Genomic DNA, 26853 nt, shown 5'->3' with positions numbered 1-26853 from the left:
GAAACAAATTAGCAACACGTAGTACGCGCTGGCATACAGGACTTGTAGAAAGATTGCTGCTGCTTGATGTCAAAGTAACAAGAGAATCAAATGTGAAATAACTGGCATCTCTAACAGACTTACTGGAAGAGTGCGCATGTTTCAGGATATGGCTGGTGAATGAATAAAGTGCACTCTTCCAGTAAATCAGTCAGTGTTGCCAAGTTATTTGTACATGGTACAAGGACAGAAGCTCCTTACGGTATAACAAAGTTACAGATTGGACATTGTATCATATTCACCACAGTGGTTTCCTCAATGAACAATTGGTAGCCGGATAGAAAAGGCAAAGGACAGCTCCAGGATATTACGTCTTGAAAAATCATTTTAAAACCCATTAAATGTGTATTAAAGTATGCCATCTATTACCTTTGGTTCTTTTTTATTGAGTGTCACAGTAAAGCAAATTTCCAGATCACATCAGTAGAACCTACCAGAGTGACTATAAAGCAGTAGCTCCAAGACAAACCAAAGACAATCCTGTACCGGCTTGAGTAAGAGGTCAGTCAATTCTTATTTCATTAAGCTGTGATTGCTGCAGGTCTCCTTCCGTGTGCAGACAGCGACACACAAACATGCACACACACAGTTGGGAAAATCATTCCAGCCAGTCATAAGACCGAGCAGCTAATGTGCATTTTCATTCCATTTGGGCCGTAGAAATGGATACCCTCCCATGGGGATCCGAGTGTAAGGATGCCGTGGCTGAGCGTATCCAGTCTGCATCGAAAAACCTATTTGTGCTTCAGGAAAAGCCATACATTCTCAAAATAGTATGTGTGATTGGGTTACCGTCTCTCTATGCCAGCGGCATCGTGTCGTATATCACGTCTCACCATGTGCTAGGTGACATAATCCAGGCAGCATGGGACGGCGCTGCGCTGATGATTACTGGGACAGGTGTGTGTTTTATTTCCTCCCCTAAATGCATGAGAGCTGGGATATTTCACATCTCCATTTAATGGCTTCTGGTTCTTTTCTCACTCTCCTCCAATGGCACATTAAGAAGACACAGTGGTGGTTTGATTTCCATGGGCATGCATGACTTATGAGTTAGTATTCTAAGTATTTTAGGTAATGGGAACTGAAAGCAAGAGAAATGTCTCCGTATGATCTTCGGAGGGGATGACTGTTTGAGTGATGATGCACTGCTGGGATGCACCGCGTGCAACACCTGCAACTCATGGAGGAAAGGGTGATTGATTTAAGATGAACATATTCTGCATCAATGTGCTTTATAGCAAGTCAAACAAGCCCAATGTCCTGGTATCCTGAACCTCAACTCAACTCAACTCAACTCAACTTTATTTATAGAGCACTTTAAAACAACAGAGTTGGCCAAAGTGCTGTACACATACATAAAAACACAAAACAGTTAAAACAATAGAAGACATTAAAAGCCAGCATCTCAAACTGAGTTAAAAACCAAAGGGAAAAAAAAGTGTTTTAAGAGAGGATTTAAAAACAGGAAGTGAGTCGACCTGCCTAATATGCAAGGGCAACTCATTCCAGAGTTTTGGGGCAGCAACTGAAAAGGCTCGGTCCCCTCTCGACTTCCTCTTTGTCTTTGGGACGACTAACAACAACTGATCTGCTGACCTGAGGGAGCGTGAGGGAGCGTACGGCCGAAGCGGGTCAGACAGATACTGAGGGGCAAGACCATGAAAACATTTAAAAACAAAAAGAAGAATTTTAAAATCAATCCGATAACGAACCCATGAATAGATGCTAAAACCGGGTGATGTGCTCTCGTTTTTTGGGACCAGTGAACCTGAAGGACACAAAGTCTGCACTGCATCTAACAAATGTTACGTTGGCATTAAGTCCACAAGAATACTAAAAAATCATGTAGGAATTGTGAACTTACTCCTCGTAAGAGCTGGTGCACAACCAATCACAAAAGTAAACCAGAACTGACTTAAGTATTAATGCAAAGCAACTGAGGGGGCCAGTGCAAAGAGCTGCTGAGCTAATATGGTGGAAATAGTATCAAGAGAAGTGAGAAGTATGTAAAAGCATAAGAACAATATCTGCAGTGAGACATAAGACAACATTGGACTTGCCAAAGAAGCCACAACCTTTTAAATCATTTACATTCCTCCCCACTGTTTACAATACAAGTAAGGGTTTAAAATATTTCTTATCTCACTGTGTTATCGAGCTAATTATCTGGGCTTAACTGGGCCTTCAGCAAGGAGCATTCAGTCTGCCTGAATACATTTTGTAAGTCCAGCACACACTATTAATGTGCACAATAATGTTTTGAAGTCAATAAAAGGCTTTGACTACAGCCACATCTTCATTTACCCTCATTTTAACAGCTCAAACAACAATTTCCCACAATGTCTGCGCTGAGCTCTCAAATGTGTATCCCGACTCTCCCCGTGCATCAGTGGCTCTCATTTCCTCCTTCTAAAATTAGCATCATTAATGATGGAGCCTGATAACCATGAAATGTCTCTGCTGCATCTGATGAGTCGAGTAGCTCGATTTCACACATGCGGAACGTTCTAGATCTTAATGAAACCAGCTGAGTTTGTTTCTGCCGCAGGGGTGGATTTTTTGCAAACTATGACCTCTGAGGAAATGTGCTTTCTGCTTCTGATGTCTTTGCATAAAGTGTTGCCATAAGACAGTTTTAGATGAATGTCTGGAGAATCATACGAAATATTTAGATCATTGTAAATACAGTTTGATTACTGGAGGTGTCACAATAATGGAGTACCTCTATTTAAGCGAGAATAGAAGACGATGACTAATATGCACAGTATAAAGATGCAATGATTTGTTACTGATAACGTTTTGATTGCTTCCTAATGAAGAGCTAATTGGGGATGATTCATCAAGAAAGTTTCCCCTAATTAGATTATTAGGAACTGGTTTATTAAAATAATATTTAGCAGACTATCAATCAGTCTATATAGTCGTCTATTCAGCAGTAGCTTTGGACGCCTTCCTGAGTGCAAAGCACCGAGATCTTTCCTTCTATCATAAAAGACACAGCTGTGGGATTCCTCAGCACTTGATCTGGGTCAAGCTCCCTGTCAGTCGACTGCAAGGTGATGCCCACGAATCCCAGCGAATTGAAGACCCGAGTCATAACAGGACACTTTGAAATACCTCTCTGATGGGAGGTGATGACATCTGCCAAACTATGCAGACATGCCCTCAAGAGACGGAATCCAAGGTCAACTCATCGCGCCGCCAAGACTTTTAGACCGGTGGAATTCCATAAGACGAAACAATACCTCAGAGGACAACTGAGGTCTGTGTGAAAGCAGTTATATACTGGCAGAGGTTCAAACCCTCACAGCCCTAAGATACAAATGCTTTATCAATGGAAGCTTCTGTTTAAGAGGGAATCAGTTTCGTAAGCATAAGACCTCTAACTACTCGAAAGCGTTTACGGTAGATCAGAATCAGAGCTCTTCTTTTCATGTTATCATAGTTTTTACACCACATAGTTTAGGGGATTAATACATTTGTTTGCCTTGACATGATTGGCTCAATGCAATTGCAATTAAGCTGGCAGTGCGTTCACTTACTTTTATTTGCAGAATAGTTATCTAAGTCTATAAAATAATGGAAATAAGCTGCATTTCTTTGTTTTATCTTCCATCTTGGAAAGGAAATGTTTCCAGTGAAGTTTCATGACCCTAAAGTCCTTCAGAGCTGCTAAAAAAGTAATCACACCTTCCTTTGTAGACGCGTTGTTGACCCACAACTGCAATGTCAGTGAGAGCAGTAAAACAGGAGGTCAGGGCAGTAAAAAGTAAAAGTAGAGGAGTAAAGTGAGCGGAGGAAACGATGCTAAGTCACAGTGAAAGACAGGTATTTGCTCCGACAAGCAGCCTTGACTTAAGGCAGACATACTCCACCCTTCATGTTTAGACTGCAGCAGGCAGACGCTTTCCTCCGCCCGTCAGAATCAATGTCAGCATTGGGACTATTTACAGTTCCTTGTTTAGAAGTCTAAATTTATATACAGTTCGTTTTTTTCTGCTCTGGGAGTCTCTGAGGCATGCACTTGACTCACAAATGCTCCTTTTCTCTGTGCCTCGTTTTATTCAGTCTGTTTAATGTGGAGCTGCTTTGCTCTGAGCCAGCTGGTCAGACTGTAGCTACTCGAGTCATTGTGCAGAAACAGCTGATAACATTTACTAAATCCTTCCACTCAGGAAGCTAAAAGTGCGTTTCAGTTTGGGTAATTTCATCCTGTAGATAAGGGAAAAAACATAATAGAAACGTTATTTATTTTGCTTCTGAGGAAAAGTGATGATATAAAATCTTCTACAGCTGCCAATGAAATGGTTCAGAACAAGCAGTTGTAATAAGAAAGTGATGAACCCAAACACTTGAAAAGATACTGCCCCTCTTATCTGCTCACTTGTAATATTACACAGAGTCCGGGTTTCTTATTGGAGGGCAGCAGAGGGAGGCCGGACAAAGACACCACTACAGAAGCTGAAAGATAAGAAACTAAAACCACATCAAAGATATTATTGAAAGACATTATTCATCCAGGAAATGTTTGCTGAGCCTGAATGTGTTTCCTCAACAACATTCGGATTTCTATTCAAACTGTTTTAGGCACACCAGTGAGCCGCAAATACATCACTGAACTTCACCTACTGGCCAATCAACGACTTTTGGTGAGGTGCATTGCTTAGAGGTATAATAAGTAGGATTTTCCTATAAAAATAAAATATAGACTTTTACAAATATAATATAAATCATCACTTATGGGCCTCTATACATGTGTGTTGGTGAGTGTGAGTGTGCAGACCCTTCCCTCTGCATCTATTTGGTTGTTTTGCTTTGCACGGGACGTTTTCAGGAGGGGCGCTGTTGTGGTTCCCTGAGCCAATCACAACGTATTGGTGAGTGTGGGAGTGATTCAAATTAGCAACTGGGCCCCAGTCAGACCGGCGAACATGGCAAAAGAGCGATGCAGAGTTGCCTTCTTCCTATTGGAGAGGTAGGTGCCTCAAACCGGGTATGACAAGCTAAACCGGCGGTGAGCATGCTAGCGCAAAGGTAACCGGTGGTGAGCATGCTAGCGCAAATGCAACCGGTGGTTTGCATGCTAGTACAACGGTAACAGGTGGTGAGCATGCTAGCGCAAAGGTAACCGGCGGTTAGCATGCTAGTGCAAAGGTAACCGGCTGTTAGCATGCTAGCGCCAAGGTAACCGTGATGCTGTCAGTGTGAGCTCGGCGGGGTGGGTGTGTTCTCGCACAAGAGAGTGAGAGTGAGCTTCTGGTGAAGAAGAGCCCAGGAGGAGGGGCCCAGTTTGAATGTGTTGTTGACAAAATGCAAGGAAAAATCCAGTTTATTATACTTTGGCAGGTGTTACTGAGATAAGGCTTTGCCTCATTCACATTTCAAAGGCTAGCAGGGGTTGCTATAGTTGCTAAAGTGAATGGCAAACTCTTTGTTTCTGTAGCCGTAACTGTGTCTTTTGAAGGAATACACTGCTGCAAACAAAACTCTCGACAATGCCAATTTGAAGTTCTTTATGTTGCTTTGCTAGCTTCTTACAAAATCTACCAAACAGCTGCACCTTAGACGTACACACTCACACTGACCTTCTGTAACACTTTTAAACAATAGACACTAGTTACAAAATCATAGTGTCTGTTTCAATCATGCTAACGCTAATTTAAAAAAGAGTGCTAGCTTGCTGCGTCAATGCTAGACAGTACGTATACATTAGCCTAGCGAACTCCTCTATTTTCAGACACTGAATCCAGAGGTGTCTTTAAGCACGTTTTCTATGGTTCATATAGATGGGTTGCTAATAAAGACAAAATAAAACTGTCTGCTACCAGCTCTGCACCAACCAGGAAAAGTTAGCGACTAGCTGGTGAATATAGTGGAGCATATAGCATCTACAGAGCCGGTTATTTCCCTTAATGGTTGGTGGAGCCCAAAGCAGAGCGTAAACAAAATTTTAGATTGTACTTTCAAGCACACTTGATGCTAGATGTGTAACCTCTATGCCACATTATAAGATTGTCTGTAAAACTCCTAGCGCTGCCCCCAAGTGGCCCAAAAACCATTGTTGCAGGTTCAAAGTACCGCGCTAATCTAACTATTCAGAGACAAAGGAGTTACTTCGGTTTTTGACTTCATTACACCATCACTGGCCGCAGCATTTACTGCAAACAAAGACAACTGCACTTTTCAGCCGACTCAGACAGACTTGGTGTCTGTAGAGAACATTTCTTCTTCAGCAGAGCTTAAACTTGTGACCCAGATCCTTTGGAAACTCCCTCGGCTGATTGAGGAGGTGGGGGGAGACGGTGCTCTCGCTGCCTGAAATGACAAACAGCAGGCAGGCGGTGGCATGCTTTGCTTGCCAAATACAGCACTGCACGTTCAAATAGTGCTGACAGGGGAAACATAGACACTGTTATCCCGGGTCCCCCTCTCTGGAGTGAGATGTTGAGGGGAAAAACTCCAGTAGACATAGACCTTCCTGTGTTCAGGGGCGGAGAGTTACTTATATCTTGGAAAAATCATAACTGTAGATTTCCTTTTTCTTACTTTGACTGTATTTTTACATGGGAACTGATGTGTTTACTGACTCTCAGGAGGGATGAGCCTCCGAAACCAGTTAAGAATCCACTGTTCCCATGAAAAAGCACATTGGCTTCATTGAGAAAATCAGAATAATGCTCCTCTTCTTATATATGCGGTTTTCATCTGACAACAGTGATATATTCAGCGTAATTGTTGCCCTCTCTGCCTCCCGCTGAGTTCATTGAACATTCGAGCCGTCCATTTTCTTTGATGCTTTTAATTCAGCCAAGCATACCGGCTTCAATTGCACCGGCCACTACAATGATTAACTGCATAGTGCTGCATTCATTCATTCAAGCCTATCCATCAGCCTCTTCTAACGTGAAACGCGCTTTCCCAGGGACGCAGGCTCAGGAAACATCTGACCTGTATTAAAGAAATGAATGGAGATTCCAAGAGCGGCCAGGTTTGTTTCACTGGTTTAAGAGGCGTATCGTAATTTCAAATTAAAACATCGAGTTAAGCACTATGGAAACCACTTAAAATAACACAGTGGAAACTTGAATGCCAGCTGGCCACACTTGAAGCTGCCAGTAGTCGAGGCTTGTACATACAGTATATAAATCTTTATGTTTGGTCTAGTCAGGAGGGATTTGGTTGAAAAGAAATGGCAGAGAAGGAGAAGAATTTGGATAGTTTTCAAACTCTATATACATGGAAGATTGGATGTACACTACCAGTCAAAAGTTTGGACACACTTTCCCATTCACTTGTATGAGAAAATGTGTCCAAACTTTTGACTGGTAGTGTATAATGGGGCTTGACTTGTATTAAAATCATTTAGTTTCAAACAACTTAAAGTAATAATCTTGAAGATTTTCATTTAAATAAATGTCTGATAAGTCACTATCCATCACTGAATGAGGTAACACAATGGTGATTGAGCCTATGGCCCACTGATGAAAGACAGCTTTTGCAGAATAAGGGACTGGTCGTCCATGGCATCATAAGCAGCGCCCAGTTAGTGACGCGTTTTCCATCACCCAGCAGTGGCTGGTCAGCCAGAGAGGGTAGGCGGAGCTAAGATGCTGCTTTTCCGGTCTCTGCAAGTGTTGTGAGTAAACAGTAATCTACTATGGCTGAACAAACAAAGAAAAGATCGATGACTACAGATACAACTTCAAAAAGAAGTGAAAATCCAAAGATATGAAGGCAAGTAGTCTAAAAAGGAAGGCAACGGTCAGGAAAATCAAGAGTTACAACCGGAGGCAACCGTGGACGTCACACATGCAACGCTGCAAAATCTTTGAGATTACAACTCAAAGAGCTTGATGTGTGAAACTGGTGAAGTGGAAGGACACACTTTATTTCCATCACTGTACATTCCTGTTTAAAGTTCTCTCTTATCCCAAAATTCACTAAATCCAGACGCATGTGAGTCTCTGGAGTAATTTAATAATGCATTTGGTTTATGCTATTTTTAATTCTCTTTGTTTCTCTTTTTTCTGTCAGTTCAGTATAAAGGATGGCTCTAAACACTGTAATACCCATGTACTTTAGCTGCCGTTTATAAGGAAAAGAGGCAAACTCAGACTGCTCTGTTGTTGCAATAGTATGCCAAGTTAAACTAGAATTTTAAAGTGATTGATTTTAAACTGCTGAATGCATTAACAAGTTTCTATGCTTTGGAATATTTAGCTTTAGCTCGCTATAGTAGCACACCCTAAAGCACAGCTGGATCTCACCAACATGCTTCTTTCTGGAGTTTCAAGCCTTCACACGTCTTACAAGTGCTTCAACTGTCACTTGAAAATTGTTCAAGTAAAATATAAACGAGACTTTAACTCCTCCTTTTACCCTATAAAGTATGCTATACTTCAGTGATCCCTGAATGAATGAATGGGTGACTTTGCATTACACCTGAAACAGTCATTACAAGGCCACCCACTCTCTTTCCTGTTTCTTAAGTCCCCACATTAAACTGCTTTCTTGTCTGCATCATACCCTAATGAATGCACAATGCACCTCTGTATCGTCAACCCTTCATGTATGTTTGTTTACGTGGAGAACTGCACATGGTCCACATGGGCCCGTGACCCCTGTGACCCCAGTTCTCCCACTAATCTCGTAATCTCTAGCGGAACAGCAGCCTCTGTGATCATTGGCAGGTCTGGCACGTTGCATACCTTCCTCCAGCGGCGCTCAGGGGTGTGTGGTGGGTATGTGGGAGTATCTGCAGTTAATCCGCATCTCCTACTAATATTTGCAGCCGGATTTTTCTAATAAGACCGGGGCCTGCGCTTATGGGTGGGCTAGGTGAGGGTGAAATTATGGTTTTCCACGATAAAGTGATGCCAGACCACTTCAACGGAGAAGTGATATGAAGCAGTGGCCCCCGATGTGACCGTGTAATTGGGAGGCTAAGATGCATCCTGCCAGCAAATCACAGCTTAATGGAAACAGTGTTTGTAAACAGTGTGCTATGAACAAAGACCATCTCTCTCTAGTCGCTTATTAATACACTTTAAGACAAGGTGCAGCTATAGTTTTATTGTGATCTGCGCCCCTATATAGATACACAGACTATAAATGCTGTAGTATTACATAGACAGACTTTTTTTCCCCAACATATGATGGAAAACACGATGCTTGGGTTATATTAAAAATCATGTAATCATGTAGTTGGTCCAGCAGAGCGCCCTCCGACTCTGTTGCACAAAATACTCTCAGCATTGTCTGCAGCACATGTAGCAGAGCATCACAGCTGAGCAGGCAATGTGTAATAATGTTACATGTTCTTAAAAAAGGGCTTCACGATGGTGCAGTGGTTAGCGCTGTTGCCTCACAGCTAGAAGGTTCCTAGTTCGAAACCCGGTTTGGACAGATTGGGCCTTTCTGTGTGGAGTTTGTGCTCGTTAAGGTTCATTGGTGACTCTAAATTGCCCGTAGGTAGTTGTCTGTCTCTATGTGTCAGCCCTGTTATTGACTAGCTATCAGGCCAGGGTGTAACCCCACCTCTCGCCCAATTACAGCTGGGATAGGCTCCAGCCCGCTGCGACCCTGAAGAGGAAAGGTGGTGTAGATAATGGATGGATGGGATCTTAAATCAATGTATTCACTTCAGGAATCAGCCTTCTGAGAACCTTTTCATGTTCATATCCGTGCAAAATTGGTGAACTTGGAACATGTCCTTTTTCATTCCAGTTTTAAAATCGACAGCCCTATTGGTAATCTGTTCATTTGTCCCCTCTAAAGTTGGTGTCAGTATCGGCCCTGAAAAATCTCACATCTGTCAGGCTTTAATCTGTCGGATAAAGGTAAGAATTTTAGGAAACAGTTGCAGAAGCCATAAAGAATATCATGAACACATGAGCCTGGTGTTCTCATATACTAATCCTTTGTAAAATGATTATGGGAGAAGGATTTTCTCACAAGAAAACTTTGAAAACAACTACACATTGTGGTTGTGGTCGGGGTGGATGGGTAAATGCATTTGCTTTCAACCCTCTTTCATTAGCACAACTGCAGATGCCATTTGTGGCAATAGTTGTTCCTGGTAAGCATGAAATCTAATCGCCATGTGGTGAACACATGTAAAATGTCGTGCTATACATGTTATTGTAACGTAACCCTCAGTGGAGGAGGAAGGAAATGTTCACATTATTTATGACCACAAAACTTAAAATCTACACCTCAGAGTTCATGCCCATTCTGCGAGCCTCTCTGAGACTTTTGTCCAAATAATTTATTGTGACAGATGGTTACCCGGCACAGCACCGGCCCTCTATGGGAGAAAAGCCCTCTCTGATATCTTATGGAGTCATCAGAAGCTGCTTGCCAAGTTTAATACGGCTGGGGACCGTAACTCTCCAGGCAACTACTACTAAACATGCCAGACAGGTCTGGCTCTCTCCCCTGCCTCCGATCGATATCAAATTGTCTCGCAGAGCATCAGCAATCAAGCGTGCCAGAACGGTGAGCAGTCAGACTCTGCAGTCAAAGGTTACAGACGGCCTCGCCAGCTTCACCCTCAGCTAGTGTGTGACCGCTGTTTTAAAGAGTTCTTTGACAGTTTAACATCTCCCCCCCCTCCTCCTCCCTCCTCCCCTCTCTCCTCCCCGATGTTTTCCTTTCTCAGCCGTCCTGATTAAACCTGGAGATCCCGGCGGGAGGCTCTGATTTCCCAGCCCTCGCTGTTACTGTAGTGAAGTCAGCGCTGCATGTCCTCACACAAGGCCAGTCAAACCCAGCGGCTGCGGACCACTGAGTAATGAATGAAGTTTGAGGAGTGCAACATCTGCAGGATACAGGCAGGCTGTTACTTTGAACTGGACCCTGTGAGGTCCTGCTGAGTCTTTATGTTGTTCTGTAAGTCTCTGCCAATATGTTGGTCAAAACAAAAGTTTGTCTATTCATTGCAGGCTGTTCGTAAAAGTTTACTACTTTATGCTTTTTATATTATGAGCGTTAAAAAGGAAAACCTTCAATATTGCCAGAACAACACGTTTTGTCTCTTAAGCTAGCTATTAAGTTAAACCTCATGGTCCAGCTGATGGCAATATCCTCTCAGTAAGAGATGTAGTACATCTGTCCAACTTCACCTGAACTTGTTAAGTACTGACAGACTGCAATGGATGGTTCTATCTGTTTCACAAAAGGGCTTAAAAACTAAGTCTCATTCTGGGGTGGATTGACACCCAGCATTGGTTGGTCTGCCAGAGAGGGTAGGCGGAGCTAAGAGGCTGCTTTTCCGGTCTCTGCAAGTGTTGCGAGTAAACAGTAATCTACTATGGCTGAACAAACAAAGAAAAGATCGATGACTACAGATACAACTTCAAAAATAAGTGAAAATCCAAAGAAAAAGAAACAAATTTGACGCTCAGATGAAGGCAAACAGTCTGAAAAGGAAAGCGACCGTCAGCGGGGAAAATCAAGAGTTACAACCAGAGCCAACGGTGGACGTCACACATGCAACACTGTCTGGATATCTGGGACGTGTGCTCCCACCAATTATCGCCATAGGTGCCGCCAAAGAGAACGAAACTGAGATCTTTGAGATTGGAACCATCAATAAGGCCATTAGGTACATTTTATAGATTTGTCTTCAATATCAAACATTATTAATATTTATTTTAATTCACATTTTACTGCCTTGCAAGAATGTAAATTGTGCACAGGGTTGGTTAAATGCTAATTAAAGATGAACAACTTTTTGGCACACTGTCACTGTAGCCATGCAGTCATATTTTCTCTGTAAACCCTTTAAAAAAATCAATATGGAGAATAATAAAGTAAACACATGAGTGTATTGTGAATAAAGGTAGATGAATAAGTGCAATCTAACTGAATGAGAATGCAATCCTGTCTTTGCATCAAGTGCATCACTGAAAAACAAAACGTTTTAGTTTGACAAATGCACCATGTTCCCCACTCCACATGCTCGCACCCACACACGCGCGCAAACACACTCTCTAACAAGAACTTGATTGCCAATCTGCTTATGATAGCAAGAAATCATGGAAGGTAATTATTTATCTCAAGAAAGATGCAACATCAACCCAAACTAACTTGAGTTGAACCTTATATCATTGGCCAAACTGGGTTCGTGAATCTGATAGAGCAGCTCAGTGCAGTTTAGAGGGAAAGCAAATTACATCGCCCGGAGCCGCTGCTGCTGCATGAATGGAGCCTTTTTATGATCACAGGGAAAAGTTCTCCCGGGGGACCTGGAATTTCAGAGGGTTTTCCCCCTTAAACATACACGGGTATACACTTTAAAGGTAAAAGGTAATTTTGCACTTCCTACCCTGGATAATGTAGTTTTGACTGAATAAAACGCTCTCATTCATCGCAGTTTAAACTCAAGCAAGATGTGCATTAAAAGAAAAACAGTAACATTTTGTCATGAAAGCGAGAAAGTTCATGTCTAATGCAATAACAAACTCACCGTTCTGCTCCTTCACACTTGGAAGGTGAAACTTGCTGACATGACTTGATTCAGCTTCCGAGCCATAGTGTTGGAGAAGCGATGCAAGCAGGAATAATAATGGAAGGATCATTTGGATGGAGTGGTGGTTGGCGATCACAAAGCGCTGTAGACGGGATGGTTTTGTATCACCACACACATGCGTCGTTTACAGGACAGCAGTGCTGTTTTGGGCACATTTGGAGGGGATACACGCAGAGTAGAATCCACATAATCTTAATCATCAGTCCTTCTGAGTAAAATTAAACTTATATCTCCCTAAATGAAGACAAATCCTCCTAACAAAGCTGCCAGACCTGCTGCTCCTGCACAATGCAAGTGCGCACCTGTTGGTTCCGCGGAAAGTTGGAGACGGAGTTGTGACAAAGTTTGGATCTAAGTGATTATAATCCAGGAATTAGTTTTACAGCGTCCTTATGCGAGCATATCATCTATGGTCGTTCATAAAGCACAGATGCATTCTGGCTAAAGCGCGCGTCCACGGTGCGTTCTTGCCTCCGTCTGAACAAATCCCCGCAGATCTTTACGCATTAAAGCAAAAGCTCACACACAGAGAGACAGCGAGCGAGTCCAGCAACCTGATACAGCCTGTACCCGGGAAACATTCGCAACACCGAGACCAGTTCTGTTGTCTGGCGAAGTCTCGAGTCATAACTTGGTGGAGTCTGAGATAAAATATCGCTGCGCGCAGAGGGTTGGGTTTTTGGAGACTGCCAACTGACGGCACAACAGGTGCTATGCATAAAGTACAACTTCCCAGACGAGGAAACTCCCTGGCATGTTAACTGTTACGCTGCTGCTCGATCCAATGAGGTGGTTCACCCGCTTCCAGGCGCAAATTGGCAAATGATCAATTTCTTGCGAATAGTTTCACGAGTAGTTTCCAGGAAAAGTGTCCGAAAACAAGATAAGACAAGAGCAGCCCAGAAGCGTCACAGAAGAGACATTTAAGACAAGATGAATGAAGTAACTTTGCAGACTTATTTCTCAACAATAAAAGAATCAAATTAAAGACAGAATGAACATTTTTGGGGTCAATACACAATATAGGAAAGTTTAAAGACAAAAAAACTGGTCAAATATGATTTTAGTGGCTGAATTAGTCACATGTTGAACAAAAGGCTGACTTTTAGCTCTTTCGATGAGGAATTATGCATTTGCATACATAACCACACTATAAGAACAACTTTTTAACACTGAAGTACCACATTAAATGATAACTTTTGGGCATTTTCGCATGTCAGTATGATAAACTTGAACATTTTAAAAGTCTAATCCAACTGGAATTATCTGAAGAACAAGAAGTGTGTTACTTTCCTGTGGCTTCATGTGTCACATGTTTGAAGAAAAGCTGAGTCTTAAAGGTGACATATTTTAGCTGTGCAATCAATTTTCTATTAATCTAATGTGTTTTTGAATCACGTTGGTAAAGTTTGTTTCATTTTAAATATTGAATACATGTTGTCATTTAATTATTTTTCAGATCCTCTCCTTCCTCCTGACACGAACAAGCCGTTTTGCCATTCAAAGGTCAGAGGTTAGCCCCGATTGGCTGACAGTATTTGGGGTGCCCGCGTAGCCCCTCCCCCATGTGGGGGAGCTGCTGCACTGCACTGTCACTCTTAAGCTGTAGAACAATAAACACCCAAATATGAGAATATCCATTCAAAAGATACGGCCCCTTTAAGACTAAAGATGAGTAGATGTGTACTTTGTCCTCTGTGGAATTAACAACTCCACACATTGGTGTTAACAAATTTGATTTTAAATCCAATCAACTGTTTTGAACAGAATTTTGCAGACAAACGTGTTTTGTCTGGATAGTTTCGAGTGCGTAAACGAAGAAAATTAAATTGCTACTGTGACAATCCCATTCCCCCCTACTGTGCTCACAATAGCCCTTTACTCTTACTCTTTCTATTGGGCTACATCATTGTGGCCTCTGTGGCAAACACACATATTTTGCCCGGTGCATCATGGACCATCAAATCAATAACATACACATGGCTAAACAATGAAATCCACAGAGCAGATTAATCATTCGAAAAGGAAACTTTCCATAAAAAAGCTTGTTGTAAATAAAGAGCGATTGTTTAAAACCTTGATTCACTCTTCCCCACAGAGAGATGAAAGATAAATGTGCCCCCACAGAAGACTTTTTAACATTCTGCCTCGATGTTTCTGTGGAAGGAAATGTTTAAGGGCTTCTCAATTTGTCATATCAAAGCAGAGACACGGCTTGGAACAATACTCCCTCCTGTTCCTAATTTCCTTTCTCCGCGGCACACTGTTGTACCTCATCAGCTGCGTTTCATGTGGTTCCTCCCTTCCTATTGTTGCCCAAGTCCAGCAGTGTATCCCCCCTCACTGTATGGTGAGTCTGCTGCAGCACAGACACAACAATCAAAGGAGAGCCGGAGACATATTGAACCCATTGAGGCAGACACATGATGCAATGCTGCAGCAATTTACCCCCAGTCTCACATAGCTCGGAAAATACCACCTCAAAGGGAGCAGAGATCTCCCCGGCATCAAGGTATGAAGGAGGGATCTGTGGTTTTAATCAAAGGTAATGGCTGGGGAAAGCAGGGGCTGGGGCATCGATACAGTCATTTCAGACGTGTGTTGCCCCCGCTGAGAGGGGCATTTAGAGGTCTTCTTGTGCCTGCTGCTTGGGCCGAGGCCCTTTGTGTAAAGCAGAGTATCACATTCCAGCTCTGCAAGGGCCTGCAGCAGATGTCAGCACTTCACATTGTGGAATCCCTTTCTCTCTTTCGCACACACACTCGCACACACACTCACTCACCCCTCGAGGTTTTGTCTGTAAAAGCTGGGTATTTTGTCTCGTTGTCCACGTTTGATTGCAGCCTCCACGGTGGTCTTGCAAAGCACGGCCGCTTTGATACAAAGAAATATAATAAACAGAGGAAATTAGAAACAAGACAGACCTTTTGGGTCACGGCGAGACTTGCCAGCCAGGAGGGCCGAGCACAGTGGAGATGGAAATGTATACAATAGAGAGCTCACAGTCGCAGGCTCCCAGCTAAATCCCATTAGACCTGCTTGCCTTTTCGGGACACAAACTGTCAAACAAACAAATGCCCTCGCACAGTCAGTCTGCGTTACACAACGCATCTGTCACACTGTCTGCTGAAACACAAGTTCTGTTCCAGGTGAAATGAAGTGAAACACAGGGGAGCGGACATGTTTGCTGAATCCAGATCGCACCTCATTATTGCACCTTGAAGAAAAAGGCCTTTAGGATGACTTCATTTATATGGTAAAACCTCCTGCAGCAGCAGCAGCAGCAGCCGGAGCTTTTTCTGTGTGGTCCTGTGAGGATTCATCTGTGGCTTTCAGTAGAAGTAGGGAGTGAGCCAGCAGAGGAATTCAGAAAGATATGACTCACATTTTCTCAGAATTTAACAGAAATTGAAGCCTTTACACTCATTGTTGGTCCTGAAAACTCACCTACAAGGTCTTATTAATGTTTGCATTGAGGGTGCTGAGTCCTCCAATAAGTAAACACACTTTTAAACATCAGCTTGATCCTTAAATTGGATATTAAAGATACTTAAGATATGAGTATATGAAAAGTGAGGCATCATGATGATTAATTGCCCCCGGCTGCACTTGGCTTTGAAACCAGAGCCCCCTGGTGGTGCCCCTCAGAGCTACACTCAGGCCTTTGCCCTTCAAACACTTGTTGATGCCACTGCAAAAACTGTCTCCGTTTTGGACAAGATGTTGCTTGTTTTAATTCCAGTCTCTTCTAACAGTAAATATCATCATGTGGTTCATATAAATTCTAGGGTAAACCTTTATTATGCTGTCTTCTTGCAGAATCATCCATCCGAACATTTTCTAATCTGCTTACCCTTTCACTGTCCTGCAGGAGCCGGGCCATTGTTTTCATGCATAACTGAGTTCCACCTCTAAGAACACTCGTCGTTAATGCAGTAAAGAAGGTTATACTGTGGTTTTTCAGGGGCTGAAGGTATGTAGTTGAGAATCATAAACATATGACTGAGGACGCTCAGACACCATTATGGTGAGAATCTGCTGCTTCTCAAAAGTTGGAGGAAGCTAAGGGCTGCATGAAGATCACTTGTATTTAACTGGCTGCTGACAGTCTGGATATTAAGATTCATTGTGCTGTTGTGTCGCTGCATTCGACTGTAAATTGCTCTATTCTGTAGGGAAAACTGGTTAGATGTTTCCTTGGAAGTCTGGCAAATATTATCAAATTACAATCTTCAGGTTGATGTCACAGTAACCTGAGAAACTTCATAATATTGTGATAAAATTCAAAAACTCCCCTAACTGTGCTCTCAAAAACAGCTCTGGAAAAAACGAAGAGCCCACTCCAAATGCTCCTTAAATCAGCATCTCTCCCTTCATGTCGTGGCCAGCCCAATCCAGATCTGAACCTCACTGAAAACCTCCTGAATGTGATCAAGAGGAAGATGGATGGTCACAAGCCATCGAACGAAGCCGAGCTGCTCCACGAGCGGCACTGTGACAGACTGGTGGAGAGCATGCCGAGATGCATGGAAGCTGTGATTAAAAATCAGGTTGATCTGTGAACTCTTCCTGAGTTAAAACATTCTGTTGTTTAAACGTGAACTTGTTTTCTTTGCATTATTCGAGCTCTGAAAAACATCTTTTTTGCATCTTTTGGTTTTCTTAACCAGTCGACCTCATTGAGAATATTTGATTTGGAAGTAGAGAGAAATGTTGTTCAAATGTCAAAGCTCATAAATAGTAGAACCAGAGAAAAACAAGTTTTGCAGTGGTCTCTTAATTTTTCTGGAGCTGTATTTTAATGATGCTTATTTCACTGTAGTGGTTAACATACCTCATCTTTAAGTTACAGTAGCAATACCACAATATATAAACTTATACTTCATTTAAAATGTTAGCTCAGTAAAGGAACAGAAAAACTATCAGCAATACATAATTTAAGGATTAAAAGTACCACTCATGCATACTGCGACCCCCATGAGTGTTAACATATATCTATCTATAAAACTACTGGCACATTATGACATATTCAGATATTGAATTAGCTGTTTGAGTGATGTAGTGTGATGCATATTAAATTAAGGGAAGCACATCTTGCCTGATCACATGATCTGTACGTCAGTGTACAATCTCGCACGACCGGCATATAGAGGCTACATTCCTCGATGCAGCGGCCCCGGACTCAACTCCCACCCTGGGCCCTCTGCCACGTGTTATCCCCACTCTCCCTTCCCCTGTTTCTGACACTGTCCTCTGTCCTCCGAAAAAAGGCCAAAAAATTAATGAATTAAGAAAAAAAAAGGAATCTATTTGAACCACAGAGGAGGAGAAGGATATTTTGGCAGCAGCTTGAGTCTTTAACCGCTTGCTGCAAGATGTTAGTTATCCTCACAGGTCAAATCATCCATACAACACATTTAATCTGAAAGTCTTTATTCAAATCTCTCAGTCGGGACAGCGGCTTTAACAGTTATTGTGAAACACTACTTAATGTACACGAGTACTTCCACACTTGGCCCCAGTGTGTCGGTACAGACTGTATTCAGTATGCTAGAGTGGTGCTCTGCCCAATAATTACACCAAAACACTGATGCTCCTGTCTGACCCATTTATCCATTACATTTGTCTGCAGACGGAGTTTCACGGACGAACCTGAACTGAATGCTACTTCACTTCACTTGTTACGTTTGTGATGCTGTCTGACTCCATTTGTTATTGTGCCTGCATGCTGTGCAGGATGAGGCAGGGGGAAGTCTGCAGAGCGGACGTACAAGCTGGGATTAAAACCTCGTTTTAACTGAAGTCTTTCATTGTGCGGTTTAAATTAGATAAAATATTGAATAAAGAGTCTTGAGTGGTGTAAATTTCTCTTTTGATATTGTTATTTTAATATAATTTCCAAGAAAAAAGCTTTAATATTTTGTTACTGAACTGAAAAAATGTTGGACGTCTTATATTGAAGGAATCTCCGACTCTTTGAGGGTTTCCCTCGTTACAGCGGAGCAGAAATTGGAGTCCAAAAATACTTGGAAGGAGCGCTGCTGCTGAACATCGTCCTGGCTCGATGCCTCATATAATCGTGGTTAGTGTTGCACTTATTAAACATCTGCTGACAGGGACGACTCAGCTTCCATTATGGCGCTGTGCTAATGATCCAGGGGTCAAATCTACAACACTGAAAAACTTCCCAGTGCTATGCAGTGAGAAATAGCATGAGGTTAAACATCTGCAAGCACGCAAGTGTGTGCATATGTCTTCTAATCTTACTGAATGTACAAAGCATGCTAAATATGTGCATTACAAGATGCTGTCTTACATTAAAGCCCTTCAGATCTAGCATAAGGGTTCATTTGGGTTCATACTGGTTTTGTTTACAGGTCACACAGAGAAAACACTGAGCAGAGGGGAAGGACCTCAATCAATACCTAAAGAGAGAACTCAGCAGCCAAGAAAATGTCAATGTTCTGTACACCTGCCTGTTTACTGAGCAGCTTTAATGAGCGCGTTGTTTAAGCAAATACTTCCTCTCAAGCCAGCAGGATATATTCTATTTCAAATTATTTTCATTTGCATATCTTTAAATAGAGGGTGAAATGATCAGGGGAACCATGATAGAAAAAATACATTTTATTCTACAGCATCAGTAATTGTTAAACTCCAGGCTGGGCCTACCCTAACTCACTCCTCTTATCTTCAGTAATCCCATCTATCTGTATCCTTGTCGTCACTTGTGATCCATACCAATAAACTCAAGTGTCAGTGTGATCTGTACAACCGCTGCTAGAGCCTCTTGCTTCCTTGTGTCGGCTCTGCCAGTAATACATGGTCCGGGAAATTAAGAGCATCATTACACAGTCTGTGTGGCTTTTTTTTAGAGAGACAGGAAACACTGGGAGAAGAGAGTGGGCCGCTGTGTCGAGGACTCTGGCCTCTTTATACGGGGCATCTGCTCTACCCACTGAGCTAAACTGCTGCCCCAGTTTCTGTGGCCTTTTAAACTTTCATTTTTCATGTGTTTTTTATGTAGGACTTTTTAAAGCATCTTCAGTTAAGATGCTTCTGTAATACTTGAATTTCTTTTCTAGGATGAGATATGTGTATTTTTTTCCCTCATTGCAGTTTGGAAAGACGTGTCTGTGTTACAAGATGTCCTAACTGTCTCAAACTGAGGTAAGACTCAGGTTTCAGATTGAGGAAGTTTCTGTAATGAGGAACACTCTGACAGGTTAGAATCTCTTAAGAAGCAGGGGCCCAAATATAGACAACATTAACAGTATCACCAGTATCACTGCAGCAGCGATAGCTTATTTTGTAACAAAGCAGAACAGTCAAATATATACACAACTGCCATTTTCAGACGTGCAAAAATGTTACAGTAGTTAAAGTACAATTCACAATTTAGAATGTAAGAATCCATCCATCCATTTTCTATACTGCTTATCCTGTTCAGGGTCGCGGGGGCCTGGAGCTAATCCCAGCTGTCATTGGGCGAGGGGTGGGGTTACACCTGGACTGATCACCAGTCAATCACAGAGCTGACACACAGACAACCTTTCACGCTCACATTCACACCTACGGGGATTTTTAAAGTCTAAAAATGAACCTAACGAGCATGTCTTTGGACTGTGGGAGAAAGCCGGAGTGCCCGGAGGGAACCCACACATGCACGAGGAGAACATGCAAACTACGCCCTTAACGGCAAATAGCATTTGAATCCCATCAATCCCGCCTTTTTGTTTTTGATCTTAAATGATTCTCGTTCACTTTGACAGCTTATTTGACGTGTGTGATTCTTCTTCTTCCAATCTATTTATCTTGTCACTGATCTAAAGTTATGTCTGTGAAGCTTCTCTGGTTGCTGTTAAATAGCTACCAATCACTGCTTAATTGAAAACAAACATGTAACTGAGCAGCACATGATGACAAAAGATGTTTGGTAGCAACACTTGTGCAAGCCTCCCTCCGTCAAAGCTTTAATTGACTCAAAATGTGCCAGTAACTGTTGTGAGCTACAGCCGAAATGTGACGAGGTCTAACACCACGCTAGTTGGTTTAATGCAGCCTGACATCTGTCTGGAATGGCACACAGTTATCCGTCACACGCCTGGCCCGGAGCCAACAAGTGAACATTTCTGTAGAAAACACAAAAGGTTCCTTGTGCTCGATTGCAAATCCTCCTGATTGTAACAGCAGAACCATGCGATGTGTCATAAATCATTAATCACTGCACTAAACATATGGTGCTGATTAATCTGTGTATGCAAATGGAATGCCTGTCAGTCAAAATTATGCTTTGGGGGGTCGATGTGGAAAAGGCCGCCCAAGTTGTTTGACATAAAGTGATGAATGAGATATGGATCGAAACTGTGGGAAAAATCGGCGCGGGTGCATTTTTGCGACGGATTTTATTTCACAGAGAAGCAAAAATTTGGCTTCCTGTTCGGCTGCTTTTATGTGTTCCACTGAACTCTCAAAATGAATCAAAACAGACATAAATTGCTGTAATGTTTGCAAAAAAAGAAAAAGAAAAGTTATAACCAAAACCAAATCCAGAGCGAGAGGAATTAATGCAAAAGCTGTCGAGGGAATTCTAAAAGAAAATACACATCACAAGGCTTTCCATCATCACAAGATAATCTATTCTTTCTGTGATCAATTGAGATGGACTGACTGAACAACATTTACAATATAAATGAGCCAGTAAAAGTTCAAACAGAAAAGCTAAGGCTCAGCTGAAATACATGGCTGACTTAAAAAAGTCACTATTGTTTTCAGTGCTTCTCCTCTTTCATTTGATTCCTCTTGGTTTTAATACAACATGTACCCACACAACCTCTGTATAGAGAAATAAATTCCTTTAGGTCAGGGGAGAGACAGTGTAATCCATCTAAATGAGATTGTAAAGATTTCATCTACAGTATGTGGCTGCTCTCAAGAGGAAACTCCATCATATAGGCTTATCTGAGCCACACACACTCCTGTACACACACACACGTTGTCAGAAATGGATGAGGTTTATTCTACTGTTTGTACAAGTTGAGTTGTCTCAAGAAGGGAACAATTCTTTACTTTTACAGTTACTATCTATGTAACTTTACTTTTAAAAATGATATAAAGGACAACCTATGGAGGTAATCAGCTGCTCTAAAAGTTGTGACAAACTTTCAAGTTGTAATCCCGAAGATCTCAGTTTCGTTCTCTTTGGCGCCACCTATGGCGATAAGTGTAATTGCGGTAGCAAACTTTCCCAGATATCCAGACAGTGTTGCATGTGTGACGTCCACGGTTGGCTCTGGTTGTAACTCTTGATTTTCCTCGCTGACGGTCGCTTTCCTTTTTAGACTGTTTTCCTTCATCTGAGCGTCGAGTTTGTTTCTTTTTCTTTGGATTTTCACTTATTTTTTGGCCCCTCCCTCTGAAAGGAACAGCCCAGAGAGAGACGCTGGAGTGGAAAACTACCGGTTTTCACTGCAGGCAATGACTCAGAGCGGTACAGAGTCTGAAATACGACGAGAATATACTGGTGGATCGTCTAAAAAATCTTCAGCTCAGCAGTCTACATTTCAAACTTGATGATTTTGAACGAGACATGACATCGCAGGCGGGCGTCCTAGATTGAGGAAGTGTAGTTTAGCGAGCTCCCTGGTCTCCGCCAGATGACGCAGAGGTTTTCCAGGGTCCATTGGAGAAGTGGATAGCGTCCTCCAAGGGCACAGAGTGAAACTGCAGAATGGCATTAGCTCCCCATAATAACATGATAGGACTGAGGTTGAAAATCAGCGAACTGGCCTTTTAAAAGCAGCACTTAAGACAAAAAAGTAGGCTCATTTTCTCATAGCCTTCGATGCAATCTGACTTCTTTGTGCCACCAGGGGAGTCGCCCCCTGCTGGCTGTTATAAAAAGAGTTCAGGTTTAAGATGCTTCAATGGCTCCACTTTTCAGACCCAGGGGCTACATCCACTTCCTATACACAGTCCATGCTCGCCTCCTGCACAGGCTCAGCTCCATACAGACTACTTTGTATTTAAGGGGAACATCAATCACGTGTCGCATAAAAGTCCTACTCACGCTACATAAAACTCCTTTAACTCACAGACTAAATATAAAATCAATGGTGTGGCCGTATAAGTGATAATATTTGATGAGGCTCTAACTCTCTGGTCCTCTGCCAAACTTTTTTCAGTCGTCTGTTCTTCATTGATTCAGCAGTTCACAGGCACAGACCAGAGGTAAACAAACAGGTCTTTCATCACAATGCTACCTGCTATCACTCCCACAGTTTCTGCCTCAAAGGGTCCTTTAGGTAGCTGTTCTGGATCATTCAATCACATGACATTATCTTCATTAATGATTGGCTGATAGTTTTCTTTCTATAGCTTTTTCCCCCCCTGAGCACTTTGGGGACTTTAATCTCCGATCGCTTAAAGTCTGAGGGATTTAATCTGTGAAAGAGGATCAAATGATATGACTGATATGGAGCTTTGGGGAGATTATTTTCTCATGTTTTTTCTAATACTGTTAAGGCCAGGTTTTATACATTTGTTTTTACATAAATTCGTCCACAGACATTGCATCCCACATCCAATATAAGTTTTATAAAAGTGTATAGACGGCAGCTCAGTCTGTAGGGCTATAGTGGCCGTTTCGAGTCCTGGTGCGGGCCAAGCGTAGAATTGCGGCTGGTAGCTGGAGAGGTGCACGTTCCTTTCCTGGGCTCTGTCGAGGTATCCTTGAGAAAGGTGCCAAATTCCCCACTGCTTGGGGCCCATGTCCGTGTGCAGCCCCCTCACTCTGACATCTCTCCATTAGTGCATGTCCATAGAGTCCTGTTTGTGCAGCCTGAATTTCCCCTCTGGGATTAATAAAGTATGTCTTTTTCCTCTTTTGCAAATCGTGACTAAAAAGTCCAGTACATTCTGGGTTGATGATGATGATGATAACGTTTTTAACGTCTGACCTAATTCAAATGTTAAAGGCTGTATATCCTATTTAATATATCCTCACTGTTCAGAGCATGGTTGGAGTCAGAGACAAGGTTGTTGGCCATCTTTAACACGTTAGTTTCTCAAGCGTTGGCCTCAATCTTTGAACTGATTTGGTGGAGCAGTTTCTACTGAAAAAAAGGACAAACACTTGTACAATGTGGCGTCAAAATACTGTAGGACACTCAGAATCACAGAAGTAAAAATATTAGGGAAGAATTTGTCTTCTCGCCCCAAAAGATCTTAAAACGTAGAGGAAATGAAGTCTTCGTTTAGTATTTTTGCAGTCAAATTCAATGCAGTCTTAAGGGGGGAAAAAAATTGCTTGGCAGCGCACTGGTCTGGATGAGTAGTATTTGTAAAAGGCAGTAAAATATGTCTATTATTTTCAGATAGGCAAATACTCCTAGTCCTTTATTTATTTCTCTTAGTAATTGACTTTCTTGCTTTAGACATAATGGGATATTATGCCCGTCAGATTTCATATAAATGAGTCTAGGCCTGGTTTGAATCACACATAATTCACAATAACAATAAATACGAATGGAAGCCATCAGCCTGAGCTGTATTGCATCCATCGCTCTGTGCTTTATGGTCTACACAGCCTCGCTGCTCACGTCCATCTGCCGCTAAATACCACACAGACACCGCCATAAATAGTGAGACGTTTGTGCCCATCACGTGAATGAGAGTATTTCTTCCTTCTCTGCCGTCACATCACGTTTCAGCGTTTAGCAGCGGCTGTAGCTGTGTGGCTATGGCTGTGGATGTGGAGGCGGGGAGCGGCTGTCCGCGGTGCTGATGGGAGGACTGATGATGCTCTCCGGCTCCGTGCAGCCGCTACTGCGCATGTTGCATGACAGGTACACGCAAGCCTCCATCTTGGGCTTCCCGAGCTGAGGCGAAAGGGCAGCAGCCATATACACACTGATTCCAAAATAACAACAAACCGGGCGCGGCAGTACAAAAAAAGAAAATTGGCAAATTGCCGAGATGTAACTTTTTTCCTGAATCCCATTCAACAAATTGCGAAGGAGAAGAGAGCGCGAGAGCAGAATGGAAAAGAAAAACAGCGACTGGTCTGGAAGGATCTGTTAACGATACTTGCACAGTCAGCTTTACTGGGTCTACTTTTCTGAGGAATTGACAGGTGATGAAGCCACACGGTAAGTGGGAGTATGTGGCGTGTTTTGTGATAAACGACTTCCGTGTTTTTTTATGTTCGTAACGTGCGCTCCTGTGTCGTTAAATCGCACGCTCGCGCTCATATGTTCTGGCATCTTCTTCCTGCATCCCCCCCGTCATGGTGGTCGCTGCTTGCTGTGTTGTTGCCACTCCAGACCCACCGCTGCTCTCCTCAGGCTCAGGCTCAGGCTGAGGCTGTAGGCAAGTGTCAGGCTCTGTTACTTACTTTACTCTTGTTACAAACAGACCCGAGGCAGCCACAGGTTGTGAGAGCCCCGGTAGTCTGCTTATAAGGTTGTTTTGGAGAGGTTGCTCATGAATATGTTGATAGGAAAAGCACAGGGAAGGCCTTTCCTTGTGGATTAAAGCAACATTTCAGCATCAGATGAGGACACAAGATAGTCACCTAAGTGTTTTTGAATATCCATCGTTATTACACCATATCAAGGAGCTTTAATACCACTAAAGCACATAATCTCTCAGTAACCGAATGTTCTCACCTTTCTTACATGAACAGCATCTTTAAGGTCCAGAATCTAAAACTGCACAGCCTGAGGAAGTTATGTTGGCACAGCAGAATTGCTTATTGACCTTGCACCCAGGGGGCAGACCATGTAAGGCGGCTTGAGTCACTGTCGGACACTTGCACGAGAAAGCCTCTGCAGTTTTCAAATTGCCAGTAGTAAAACATGAGCAAGGGGCAATGTTCTTTAGTGGTGGCAAAGAGTTGACTCAGGAAGTGCCAAGGTCAATTTCTGCACACTGTCATAGCTGAACACGCATTACTCAGATTATAAGGGTGTGTATGATGTCCCTCTTTAAATTGATATCATTTGAGTGTTCACACAGATAAATGCAGACTAGTGTGAGCTTCATAACACCCAGATTTAGCACCCAAAACAGCCTCTGATAAGGCCTTGATTAAGGCTCGAGCTTGGGCAATAAAGCATAATATATTGGACAGGAGTTAATGTGAGCAACTGTAAGTAATTTGTTCCTATATCATCACAATATGCTTAAAGCCCATAATTCAGTGCTTTGGACCTTGCAAGGGGCTGTATAATAAGTTTTAGGTGTCCTCACAGAGTAGAAGAGACAATAATTTTCTGTTTTTTTAAAAATTATTTTTGGAGCTCTTATTTGCCTTTGTCAACAGGACAGCTGAGGAAATGTGGGGAGAGTGGGGGATGATATGCAACATATGATCGGCAGACCGGGAGTCGAGCCTGCGATCGCTGAGTCGTGGGCTGCCTGTGTACATGGGGCGCCTGCTCTACCAACTGAGCTAAACCAGCACCCCCTTTTCATTCTGAGTTTTACCTCCTATAGATTCTTAAATGTGCTATAATTTGAAAAGGTGTTACACATCAAAGGGATGAAGGAGAAAAAGACAAAAACATTCAGATGCCCAATTTATGGAAAAACAAAGGAAAAGCTCAACATTTTCTCATATCTTCAAATGTAACCTGAGAGAAAGTGTTGGGATGAGATGTTACGTGGCTATTAAGGGCTTACAACTCCCAAAGGCTGGGAAGCAGTGCCTTAATGTGCTGTTTATGTTCATACAAGTGGTAACATTGTACATGGCGATATCACGTTTTTAAAATGCGATTGCTCTCTTTCGTGGCAGGCTTGTGATGGACTCATCCCGTGCTTCTTTTTCCTCCTCCTTGTCAGGCAGACTGGACGGTCAGAGATAGAAGTCATGTAGAAAAATGCCACAGGGATGATGGGATTTGCAGGTCACATAAGAAATGAGTTGGTTTGCTGCCAAGTTAAACATCCCCCCTCACTCCAGCTGCTGCCACATGATACGTCTTGGTCAGTGCTGATGTTGTATGTTGGCCATTTTTGTCCCGCACAATGGGAACAGCGACCGACCTCCGGCTTTGCAGGAATCTTCCGAATTGATCAAACAATGTTGGCTTAAGCGTTTGCATGGAGACAAAAGGCGCTGAGCGGAGCGGTGGAAGCGATCTCCAGTGGGGAAAATGATGATCTATGTGCAGGCGAGGAGAAGTCAGGGAGTTACTGGGCCAAGGCAGGGAGACAGAGAGAGGAGAGTGTCTCGTCTAGACAATAAACTGCTTCAGTTAATATACTGTCTTGTT

General features: G+C 42.6%; 2 protein-coding genes across 2 annotated transcripts in view; one reads left to right on the top strand and one right to left on the bottom strand.

Annotated features, from left to right (window-relative positions):
• The window catches only part of pdgfc (platelet derived growth factor c), a 52338-nt gene extending 39174 nt beyond the window's left edge, over positions 1–13164 (bottom strand). The window contains exon 1 of the mRNA XM_069670121.1: positions 12512–13164. Within this exon, the coding sequence (XP_069526222.1) occupies positions 12512–12623 (112 nt within the window). The 5' untranslated portion in view covers positions 12624–13164. The remainder of the gene's footprint in view (positions 1–12511) is intronic.
• Positions 13165–24486: 11322 nt separating this feature from the next.
• Positions 24487–26853, top strand: part of glrbb (glycine receptor, beta b) — a 33368-nt gene continuing 31001 nt past the window's right edge. The window contains exon 1 of the mRNA XM_069669669.1: positions 24487–24723. Within this exon, the coding sequence (XP_069525770.1) occupies positions 24711–24723 (13 nt within the window). The 5' untranslated portion in view covers positions 24487–24710. The remainder of the gene's footprint in view (positions 24724–26853) is intronic.

The sequence above is a fragment of the Semicossyphus pulcher genome, unplaced genomic scaffold, assembly GCF_022749685.1.
Source record: "Semicossyphus pulcher isolate SPU_LCO1_2020_fin unplaced genomic scaffold, fSemPul1.0.p SCAF_2, whole genome shotgun sequence".
NCBI lineage: Eukaryota > Metazoa > Chordata > Actinopteri > Labriformes > Labridae > Semicossyphus > Semicossyphus pulcher.
The sequence above is the reverse complement of the archived record's forward strand: the minus strand, read 5'-3'. Positions and strand labels throughout refer to the sequence as shown.